The following is an 11916-nucleotide window of genomic DNA, read 5'->3' on the forward strand; positions in this document are numbered from 1 at the left end:
TCTTCGCAGTAACGGCAGAACGCCACCAAGAGGCTAACATTTCGGGAGTGTCTTTTTGACGCAAATTGTCCCCCTCCCATTTCGTTTGTACGCCTAGACCTCTCTCAGGTCTAAGACTTGCCCCCTCTAAAGATAAAGTAAAATTCATGTTTTTGAGTTTGAGTTTCAAGACACTCCCAACATTAGCTGCATTCATAAATGCTTCTTTTAGGAATGACTCAACAAATTAAACACATCCTCGATAATGAAAACATTCTCATTTTAAATTCCGCTTATTTACAACAGTAACCTCTTTGAAGGTAGTTACTAGCGGCTAGCCTGGTGACAAGTCTACTAATTGACAAATGGTTTTTACGTATTTCAAGAATTATGAGAGTTCACAGTATTTTTAGAAGAAGAGCAGTTCATGGTCTGTCTATGTCTTGTTGCGCATACATAAGAAAAATAAGATGCGCTGATAACTATTGTTGAAAGTTTTTTAATTACAAAATTATGTTTTGGTTGTATAATTTTTTTTTCTTCACACGAATCAATGAACGAGTTACGCGAGTTACCAAAGATTCCGAGGCAGCTAATGCACAGATTAACAGATTTCACTTCTTTGAAATAAAGGCGCAGTTCCTCTAGAAGGGAACGGAGCGTTTTTAGTCTCGAACCCAAAAGTTAATTCGATGACATATAGACAGTTGAAAACAGTTTTAATTAGCATATCAGGACGGAAAGAATCAGCAGAAATGATTGATCTACATTGATAAAAGGAGGGAATGTCCGCAAATAGGAAAACATCTCTGCTACATTAAAAGGATGACGCAATGAGGTGGACGGAGGGCAGAGTCGTGCCTCCAAGTAAAACATCCTTGCTCAAGGTAATTGTTACATCCCGCAACGACGTGAAGAAGTATTTCAGGCTGAAGGCAGAATGAGTAATCTGGGGAAGAGCATATTTTCCATAAGCAGAGGTTGTTCCTTGTAGGTAGTGTGTTGTTGAGGTACCTTATCGTAAAGTTGAAGATGTTTTTTGGAAATTTACTTTGAGCTGCAGACCAGGGTGATATTGTGTAGATGTAGGAATGCTCGAGAAGGAATGAAATAATGAAGCCTTGAGATGTTAAATGAGTTTTGAGCTTTTCAGTGTGTTCATCTCTTAAAAATTGCAGTACCGCCTTAGTGTTCTTGTATGAGTCTAACTGTACATTAGAATCAATAATTGGTGTTCATCCATAGGGAGATGATCTTTTCGTTGGGCAAGGATTTGAGTGAGTTTCGAAAAACAGTCTGGCTCTGTTAAACTTTCACGGAAGGTGGCGTAAGTTCAAGACCAAAGTGTTTACATGATAGAGCTATGCCACTTAATATCGATATACTAGAAGCTCGACCCACTGTCGAACGAACTTTGTGACGAGCTGATCTAATTTTTCACAAACCTACGTTAGAGAGAGTTAGAACTGTCTGTGAGATCCCAAAAGAGCTTTGAAAAGATATATTGATTAAACAGTAGAATTTTATTCTGCAGGTAAATTTTCAAGGAAATGGTAACTTTGAGCATCTCACGAAGAGAAGAAGAGGTCAAGTGATCTTTGTGTTCTTGGTTCTTCAGTTCATAATTGAAATCATCGGTTATAATTGAAAGGTAGAAATCGGAATTAGGATTAGACATGAGGCCTTGAAAGTGACTGCAATGACAAAACTGGCAGTCGTAATGTGTAATTGTTCATACAGGTTTTCTGCGTCAAATCATATCATTACATATGTTCTTTGATCTTGCAAATGAGTTTGCATTTTTCAAATAAGGTGAAAATTAATTGCTTTTGCCGGTTTTTGTTCTAATGCGAGGCACCATTAAATTTGATTTGTTTTCTCGAGTGTACTTTTCGAAGTCCAGACTTCTGAAATGTTTCTTTACTATCCTTGGTGTAAGACCATGAAAATTCTCGAAAACTGCAAAAGTACATTGATTAATTCCTATATGATTGATGGATGGAAGGCTAATTTCACCATTTTGTACGTTGATGATTCTCATCGATCGTTTTTGAACTTTTTCGAGCTTTGACTTGGGTAAGTCTGAAATTCAATGCTTATTTTTGGGCAGTATAAGAATAAAGGCAAAATATTTGCTTTATACATTGTTCAAGCAGTATCAGGCAGGGGTTGTCCTAAGGTTTTTTTTTCCAAAATTTACAGTTCTTAATGTACATTGCAAAGTTCTATGTAAATGAAAAAATGCGTGGAACAATTTTTTTCAATAATTTTCTTAGTTTGAATAATTCAGGATAAATAGCAACGTAATAGAATGTTAACATAGCTACAGCTCATATCTTCATTCTTTTCTACATCGTTTGCCTGTTCGGGGATTCTTTGGTTAGCCTTTCTTGCTGGCCTTGACTCTAGCTTCTAATGACAACAACATCTAAGCTAAGGTCTACAGGGCCCACTTCTATGAGAGGGCCTAAGCCATAGGATCATTGTCTTAAGGCCAGCTTTGCAAATGATTGGCACTATTCAAATCGGATTTGAATACGGAATTACATCGGTTTTAAAGGGGAACTGAAGTGAAAAATTAAAATCAGGTAACAAGTAGTTTTCATCGTGCTGATTTCGAATATCTACACAAAATTTATGATTTTATTTTCGTTTTTCCGCATTTAGCACGCGAAGTGTGAAATTTCTCCATTTCCGTGGCGGAGAGGTCTGGAGACAAGCTTCAGGCTCTGACGTAAAGTCGTGGACACGTGCCCCGATCCCAACGAAAACAACATTGTAGTAGAGTGAATCGGAGAGAGGGAATTTGGTTAGTGGTTAGAATTTCAGTTCGCAATTTTCATGACAGCTCTTCAGGAATGGCAACAGACTTGAGATCGAGCGACGAGGAAGTGTTTGGAGCATGTGGTGGTGAAGTACTTGCCCTACCAAGGGTGAACGGGAACTTCGAAAGTGGCGATAAAGATTTATAATAATGGAAACTTTTCATTTTGAATTCCTTTTAAAACTACAATTACAAATCTCACTATTACAAGGTAATTTGTAACTGGCTAGCCTGTGTTGAAAAAAAAACTATAACATCGTAGAAATGAGAAAAGAAAAAAAAATGTTAAAATGTAAAAATGTTAAAAGGGTAGTTGACAAATATTTACAGAAGATGGCCTCAGTCAATCGAGGGTGCTTTTCATGAGGGTCCTCTATTTAACTTATTTTATCGATTTACTAAAACATTACAAAATTAAAAAAGTTCATCATATTAAGAGTGGATAAAATCAGTTCACATTGTCCAAAACCTTTGTTTAAAAATATTAAAAGTTCCCGCCAACTTAATGTTTTGCCTGTTTTTTTATTGGCCTTCCTCCCGTTCGTTGACTATACGATCGCCATGTTTACCGGGCTATGTGAAAAACACACATACAACAACATATGGAACGTAATAAAAGCTACCCTAGCGAGTTGGGGCTTCATTTTGTGGCAATTCTTTCCTGCGAGAATATTCTAACAAGATCTTGAGGACATTCGCCCGGGTCCAACCATATTCTTTCCTGTCTGTTACTCAAATTGCATACCAAAGCACAGAAAAGAGTATTGTCTGAATATTTTTCAAGTCAGGATTAAAATCAAACTAGTTTGAATTTATTTACCTCGACTTTTGCAAATTGTGCTTTTATTCTTAATGTGGCTAATTTAAATTATAATGAATGAAGTCTTATACACTAAATCATACTCCAAATGTTAAGAAGAAGTTTTTCATAATGACGAAAAGAACACCAATTTAAGCAGCAATTCAAATGAACCAATACAAACCCTTTAGATTGTAAATTGAATTACCCTCATTTATGACTGGACTCCTTTTTATTTGCTTATCATGCGAGCTTACTTTATATAAAAAAACGTTAAAGATCTTGAAAAATAGTGAATAAAGATTTGTCTAATGCAACGATATTTTAAATATAAATGTTGAAACGCTAAAGCAGAAAAGCTTTGTCAAGTTTCTTGGTGTTATAATCGACTCTTGCCAATCATAGAAATCTTGTCTATTCAGATGAGACATTGAAAATACATTTTAAATCCTTCCTTCAACCACACGTTCTCTACCGTATTTTAAACTGGGACAGATTATCTTCCGATCTAGCGAGGTAGTTAGGATTTTTGGCTTTGCTTACAAAACAGCAAATGTCATGATAGATATATTTCTCAAATAATTCACCGCAACCAGACGATCCGTTAGTAAAACCTTTTCACTTTCATTTGTCTCAACTGAACACTAAAGGTATTTGATCAAAGTTTTTGCCCGACATTTAGGGAGCCGAACGACGAAAATCTTTTAGACATGAATTTGGTGTAATCTGATGGATACTTGATAGAAACGCTCCTGCCAGTTTTCGGGGTTTGAAATTGGCATCCATGTAAATACAAAATGGTTTTTTTATTTGAAAACACTTTTCGGTTTGGTGTTATACCAAGTTATTTAAATTTCGGGGTGTGATTTGGGAGCAAGTTATCTTCTGGCTTGGCAGGCGTTGGGTTAGGCAAGTCAAAACTTAAAGGGCCCTCTGCAGCAATACATGATCGAAAATTAGCCATAAAAATGTCAATAACATTTGGGTGCATTCTAAAATCTGTTCTGGATCATTAATTAAAGATTTGTAGCTGAAGTCATTTCAAAATGAGTGCATCTCGGGTAAAAATATACTTCCAGCTTTCTATTAACGAGTTTATTTTCATAAATCTGTGAATTTCTTCATTCCTAACTGAAAACCACCCTTACCATGTAGCCCATATGCGCATTCAAATTCCTAGAAAAATTATATCGCTTATATATCTTTGGTATGGACCCTCTGGTTTCGGACTTTCTGGCAAAATGTTTTATCGCAATGAGCTGAATATTGCACAAAGTCAATACTTTTAGCACGGAGCTCGATTATTAGAGCAGTCGAATCAAAATTAGTATGAACTTGAAAATGAATTATTGTTTGTTAATCCATTATTCATAATAAAAACGTAAACGTAATGAATATTTAAACTCTATGTATATACAGTTATGACAATTTTAATAAATCCTCTGCCACTGGGGTATGGTTTCTTTCGAAAAATATTTCTCAAAAGTAGAGTAAAGTAGAGAATGGTTGGTAAGAGGGGCTAAGCCTCCTAGCCCCTAAGCTCTAGCTCTAAACCCTGTTCCGTAAGCAATGTCAGAATATTATCAAGCATATATCTGAGATCCTCATTTGAAAATATCTCGAACTTTTGTTATTAGGCTCTTCAAAGCCGTAAATAAATTCACTACTATGTTTGAACAATGAACAATATTGAAATTAAGAGCGCCTCTATGGGAAAATTGAAATATGAGATAATTAAAGTTTTCGGGTAGAAAATATAACTATTTAGATTTTTTGGTTTTGAAGTATGAAATAACTATGGTTCCCAGTATGAAATATGAAATAACAAAATAACTGAATACATATTTTAATGTTGTGTTAGAATGATCTATTTGATAACAGCATTGACCATTGAATCAAGTGACTTTTGATATGTAGAGCTGTAAAGATACCATATTACGCCTGGGTGGCTCTTTTAGAATTTTCAAACATTTTTGAGGCATTTTCTCAAAGGAGGCGCTTAAAAGAAGAGGCGGCCTTTCATACTTCACGATTAGTAAAAATGCCAATAGCATAGAATCTACTGCAAATAGTTTTGGCTTATATTGTCTCAACAAAATAGACGATAATACCAGATAGCATCATTAAAGTGTTTTTATCTACATTAATTGCTCCACATCTTTATACTATGAATTCTTTCTAAGACCACTAAAAAAGTTTTGGAAACCATTTAAGTTGCAGGATTAATTTGCTGATAAAATCTGTCCTCTAAATCTTCAAATCTCTAAACAGATATTGTTCATTTTTCAATTTTTTCCATTTGAGGCTAGACATGTTTCCCGCGAAGCTATTCTTATTTTAAACAAATCAGACGAAGCACGTAATACACCAATTCGACTTACAGCCTCATTTTTGCGTTAAATCTACAATACAAGCACAAACATTATGAAAGAATTGTATCCAGCCTAACATTGGCCATACTTTGAAATTCAATATGGCACCAATAAACAATGCTAAAAATTGATTGATATTATGTTTTTGATGCCAGACGAAGTAACTATATTAGATCAAACTATAAGGAAAAATTATGAAAAGCCACGTGAAGGCAACCGTAAAGAGAATTTGGCCCACTACAGCTCCTGTTTTTTCACACTCGATGAGTACCCCTTGAAAAGACACCTAAATTATCTACTCTCTAGAAACATGTAGTCAATCTCCAGTATTTATAACGATTTCTTTATGAGAACACCGAAATTGTGGATTTTGCTTAGTTTTAGCTTTGCATGAACTTTGTTTTGGCATATTTTCTTGCTATTTTATGCATCCAAGACTACAAGTGACTAGCATTTGAATTGGCAACGCTTATTTCCCAATCTTTTCATTGCATTAAGTTTGTTTCTGACTTTGCCTTCTAATATTGCATCAGGCGAAATATCGTCCAGTAAGCTCAAATTCATAAAGTATTATCTTCGCTTTACCATTGACCAAAACAGGCTTAGCTCACTGGTTTCAATGTCCATGGAAACTGAAATTGCGGAAAAACTTTATTATAGCTCCATAATTAACCTTTTTACAGATGCAAAGTCTTGAAAATTGTTTTGTTAACCATCTAGACAATTACCGAAAGCTACTAGCTCTGTTAGAGTTTCATAAATGGGGTTCATACTATTACTGCTTCTACCTTATTTCATTTTAAAGGCTTTTGCAAATATTGTTTCTATTATGGGAAGGTTTTGATAATGGAGAATTTGACTAAGTTATTATCTGTGGGCCCATAAAGTCATGGGCCCCCGGGTCAGTGACCCCCCTGACCCCCCTCTCCTCTGCACTGGGTATTTCAATGCTTCATAATTGTGTCGCTATTTGCCAGGGGGGGGGGTTGTGTCATTCACTACACTTGTAATGGTCCCAATATTTACAACCCTGGTCAAAGATACTCTAAAAGTTTGGCTTTTAATTACAAGTCATGTCATTCTACATTTATTTCTTACTTTTCTTGCAGTTTGAACTGACTGTTTCTTATTGAAAACCCCCGTGACAGGATTCTACCTTTTGTTTTGTCTTGTTTTACGGCCAAGGTACAGTATGCCCATTGAAAGATACTTATGCCAAGACATGTCAGATTTGTCATAAAATGTAAGTGTTGGGGTATCAGTGAAATTATGTTTTAGCACACGATAAGTTACCTGGATCTTATTCAAGGACAGTGGCGGATATAGGGGGGGGGGGGCAACCAGGGGCAGTTACTCCTTCCTCGACGAGTTGAAGTAAGTCTGGCCCCCCTTTTTAGAAATTGTGCGCCCCTTTTGAAGAATGAGAATCAGATGAAGAAGTTTCTGAGACCGATAGGTTGATTTGCTTCATGGACCTCAAATTGTTGAATACAGCGTACTCTCGTCACCAATTTTTGAAAATTGTTCAGCGCCCCCGCTACCAACTGCCCCTCCTTCAAATTTGCTCTGGATTCGCCCCTGTTCAAGGAAAGATTTCGTGTTTTCAGGATTTCATTCCTTGACGGGGCCATGGTTTTTATTCCTGGCATGCACATCCCTGTCATTTTCCTCCAAGTTTGACCCCCCGGAATTAAAAAAGAAATTGAGTTGAATTGTTTGAGCGTTGCTGCCCAGTGGTTGCTTCCAAAGACAGGGTTCCGATGCGTGCAGTTTTTTAGGCCAGCCAGCCCTGCGTCGCGTCTCGGCTTCTAGCAATCCTTTTGCAACTGCTGATTGAAGTCATGGACTTTGGAGTTGATCAAAAGCCGCCATCACCAAAAAGAGTGTGGCCAAAAAATCTCACTGATCGAATTGCATTTTCCTTCACCCATATCGGATTGACTGGTATAATTCTGTTCAACCTTTTTGTCGTTTTGCCGATTTACCATAAACCGTTTTCATTTTGGTACAATTTTCATTTATTTAACGGACTTTTCATCGCTTTTGGGGTGTTCACTAATCTTTACATGACTATACTAACAGACTCGACGGTGAAAAGCTCGGAGATAAGTTTACCTTCAGTTCTATTGCCGGGATGGTATTACTGTCATAACTGCCGCATGAATGCCCCGCCCAGGAGTCACCACTGCCCCCTTTGTGATATCTGTGTCCTCAAACGTGATCACCATTGCATTTTCACTGGAAACTGTGTCGGACACATAAACCACCGGTATTTTATCTGCATGTCACTATACTTATGGTTGGGTGCTTTCTATACCATGATGTTTGACTTTGAATACTTCTCATCTGTACTCGGAGGATTTGGCCCCCAAACGTGGCTGAAGATGGTTTTTCCCATGGTAGCTTACCTGCTTGGCTACTGCACTTTACACCAACTTGGAATATTATTTGTTTGTGGAGTTTGTTGTATGGCAATGTTTCTATTCACTTGCTTGATGTCTTTCCAAATATTCTTCATATCACGCGGACAGACACAATTTGAATGCAAAAAGAAGATCAAAGATTATCAAAAGAATTTCAAGCAAAATTGGGTTGAAGTCCTTGGTAAAAGATGGTATCTGCCCATATTTGGATATTTCTTAAAGTCACGACTACCAGGGGATGGGACTCATTTCTCCAAGACAACTGCCTTTGACTCGAATAATGACCATGTTAAGTTCATGTAGTAAACCTTCTAAGATATCTGATTTGGGAAGAATGGATCTAGCAGTGACTTATGCTTTTGGCATTTATCTGACCAAAAATGCTTGTTAACATAAAGCCTAGCCTTTTTAGCAATCGGGAATAAACTAAAGCCACTTATTTGTTTTGAAGAAGGAATGGAATGGACAATGCTCACACATTCCATCTTCTTAGGTATTATATGTAAGGCATCATGGTCTGATTCATGCCATATTATATTATATTCAATAAGTAAAACAAATGTTCTTCACCAATGATGGAATCTGCAATTAAGGCTACAATTAGTTGCCATAAAAAGTTCAATATTGAGTGTTTGCTGGATTGAAATTGGTAAGAAGATTTCAAATTTGGGTTACTGTAAATGGTGCAGAAAAGACATGCAGTAGAATACTTAGTATCATTAAACTGCAAGGAGAAAGCAAAAGACAATCTTTGTAATTAGAATTGCCATTATAAACTGATGAATACTTGCTGTTTAGGATAACTTGAAATATACACTACCCTCCCAAAAGTATTCAAATGGAAGCCAATGTTGCTACTGTGCCAGGTCAAGTTGATTAAAAAAATAAAAGTTAATTGCTTATATTTATAGAATGACAATAGGAATCACTTTAAAATTGACAAACAAGGTTCTTCGCAAACCCTGCTACAATTCTTTGGCTCCTATAAGAAAACTTTTCATCATATGAACGACCTGCCTGCTGTAAAGACTTGATGACCATTTACTTAGCTTCATCCATATTTGGGTTTTACCAGTGCCCAAAGAAAAACACTATTTCCGCTTTTTAGAACAATTTTCCCAGTATATGATACTTTATCCAAACAACACTTTTCTGGATTATATTTTTATTTTGCTTATTTCCTGACGCCAACATTTTATTTTCCTGCCAAAATATGATCTTACATTTCTGCTAACACTTGTAAAAATTAGGCCCAAAGTTTTGCCAGACCATCGAATACTTTTGGGAGGTGTGTGTACATTCATGCACTTCTGTTTGTAAATATTTATCAACTTAAGAACATGTAGAATAATAAAACAAATGCTGGCTCCAATTGTGTATGATTTTTTTAGTTCATTAGTTTGTTTTGAAGGATTTCAGTGTCTTCATCAGAAGGGGCATTGTGGCTTCAGTTCCATAGAGGGTGCAAACATTTGCCAAACAAAATTTCTGGCAAAAAGAATGTCCTGTTTAGTATATATAGTTTTCATATCACTAGCATCCTTCAACATACAATATCTTACCAAAACACAAATTGCACACAATGACTAAAATTTGATTAAGTATATAACTATAAAAGGCCTCATCATTTGAGGTGAGTGATCACCTGCCTGTGCATTAGTGCCATCCTTAATTGCTCCTGCCTCTTCTTTAATTTTTAAGTTGACCTTAGATTTATGTTCTCACTTAAAGCTAAATAATGCAGTCAACTCTCTGCAATTCAAACTGCCTGGGGATGCTCAAAACGTTTGAATTACAAAATATTCAATTTATACAAGTTTTTCAAAAAATCCTTGATTTTTCCACAGTTATCCCTACTTCAGGTATATATAGCATTTGTCCTTAAAATGGCACCTTACACAGCAATTGTAAATAGAAACACACAGTTTTGTTAACTTATTTTGCCTTATTTTTGCAAAATCAGACAAAAAGTCTTTTAAATTGAGAGGTTACAGTGGTAGATGTGTTTTTTGGCCAGTTCAATTACAACAACTGCACAGTTTCCTTGGTGCGGCATAATTTATTCTAATTATCCAGTGTTGTTGCTGCCACACTATGGAACCAAACCCATTGCTCTATACCTTCTATTATAATTTCGCTTGAAGTGCTTAGTGGAGGTGATTTCGTGGAACTGTTCGAGCATTAACTATGGTTCGAGCATCGAGCGACGTTCTGGTGGAAACACAAACTCATGTATGTATGTATGTATGTATGTAGAAATTTGTCTTTTGATACTTCCGTAGCACAGTGCTCAATACGTTAGCACGTAGAGCGTGATATATCATAGATTGAAGAAAGTGAAACTACATGGTTTATCTCTACAAGCCTGTTTCGTGAGTAACTCACTCTTCAGGAGATGTGAGTCATCTCCTGAAGAGTGAGTTACTCACGAAACAGGCTTGTAGAGATAAACCATGTAGTTTCACTTTCTTCAATCTATGATATATGTATGTATGTATGTATGTATGCATAATTTTGCCATCAAATAATTACAATTTAAAATTAAGAAGAAAAAAAAGATCTAATTACAGATATATGAAATTTACAGATAGAAGTTAAAAACACCCCAGGTTAAAAATGGCAGGGATAGCATTAAAAAGGTCAATACGATCTTATTTCCATAATGGTCCCTCCAGAGGTGTTATAAAAAAATATGTACATGAAAAATTGATTTGTATCAAAAACTAGGAAAAAAGTAATTCTGGAAAAATGTTAACTAGAACCTTTTCGTTGGCTGAATTTGGGTTTTCAGTAAAATATGTAGGGGCTATCCTCCTGACTTAGTAGATCATCAAATAATTCATCTTTGATCTTGTGTTTGAAACTATCGACGTTCTTTGCAGATTTTAGTTTTGATTGATTGTAGATTGTTCAAGATATGAGAGGCAATTTTGCCCTATGTTTTTCTTTCGGAATGGTTGATTCAGTTTGTTTTTAGATCTTCGAATGATTCTGTTCTGGCCAACTGGTAAGAACATCTCTGACATGTACTCTAAGTTCCTTAATAGAAGGGGGGTCTTGATAGTTGGGGGGGGGGTCAGAAATTTTTTGAAAAATAAATAAGCGGGGGGTCCTAGTAAGCGGGAGGGGGGGGGTCGGAAATATGAAAAATCTGAAAAATTATGTGATGATTCTTTTTTGGGGTCAAAGGAAATTCTCTTCTGAATACAATCGATAGTAAAATGACAATTATCACCATGTAATAATGCATTGTTGTACTACTAAAATGAACAGACTAATTATCATTGTGTACATCAGCCAGGCCTATGTAATTTTTTTAGGATGTCACTCCTTTTCTATGTTAACACTTTTGTACAATGCAACCTCTTCATTTAAGAGAAACTTTGCAGAAATTTCACACCTGCAAGATCAAAGGACAAATGAAATAAGGGATATGAATAACTGCATACAAAAATTCATAAACGGAGGGGGTCCAAATAGGGTCCGGGGGGGTCAGAAAAAAATTAATAAGCGTCCCCC

At 36.1% G+C, this 11916-nt stretch overlaps 1 protein-coding gene across 1 annotated transcript; it reads left to right on the forward strand.

Annotated features, from left to right (window-relative positions):
• Positions 1–7709: 7709 nt before the first annotated feature.
• LOC135693894 (putative palmitoyltransferase ZDHHC24) lies at positions 7710–9769 on the forward strand. The gene has a single exon (XM_065212475.2). It carries the CDS (start codon positions 7816–7818, stop codon positions 8698–8700), a length of 885 nt encoding a protein of 294 aa, XP_065068547.2. The 5' UTR covers positions 7710–7815; the 3' UTR covers positions 8701–9769.
• The last annotated feature ends 2147 nt before the right edge of the window (positions 9770–11916 follow it).

Source organism: Rhopilema esculentum, chromosome 11 (assembly GCF_057945365.1).
Source record: "Rhopilema esculentum isolate cy_ngs chromosome 11, ASM5794536v1, whole genome shotgun sequence".
Lineage (NCBI taxonomy): Eukaryota > Metazoa > Cnidaria > Scyphozoa > Rhizostomeae > Rhizostomatidae > Rhopilema > Rhopilema esculentum.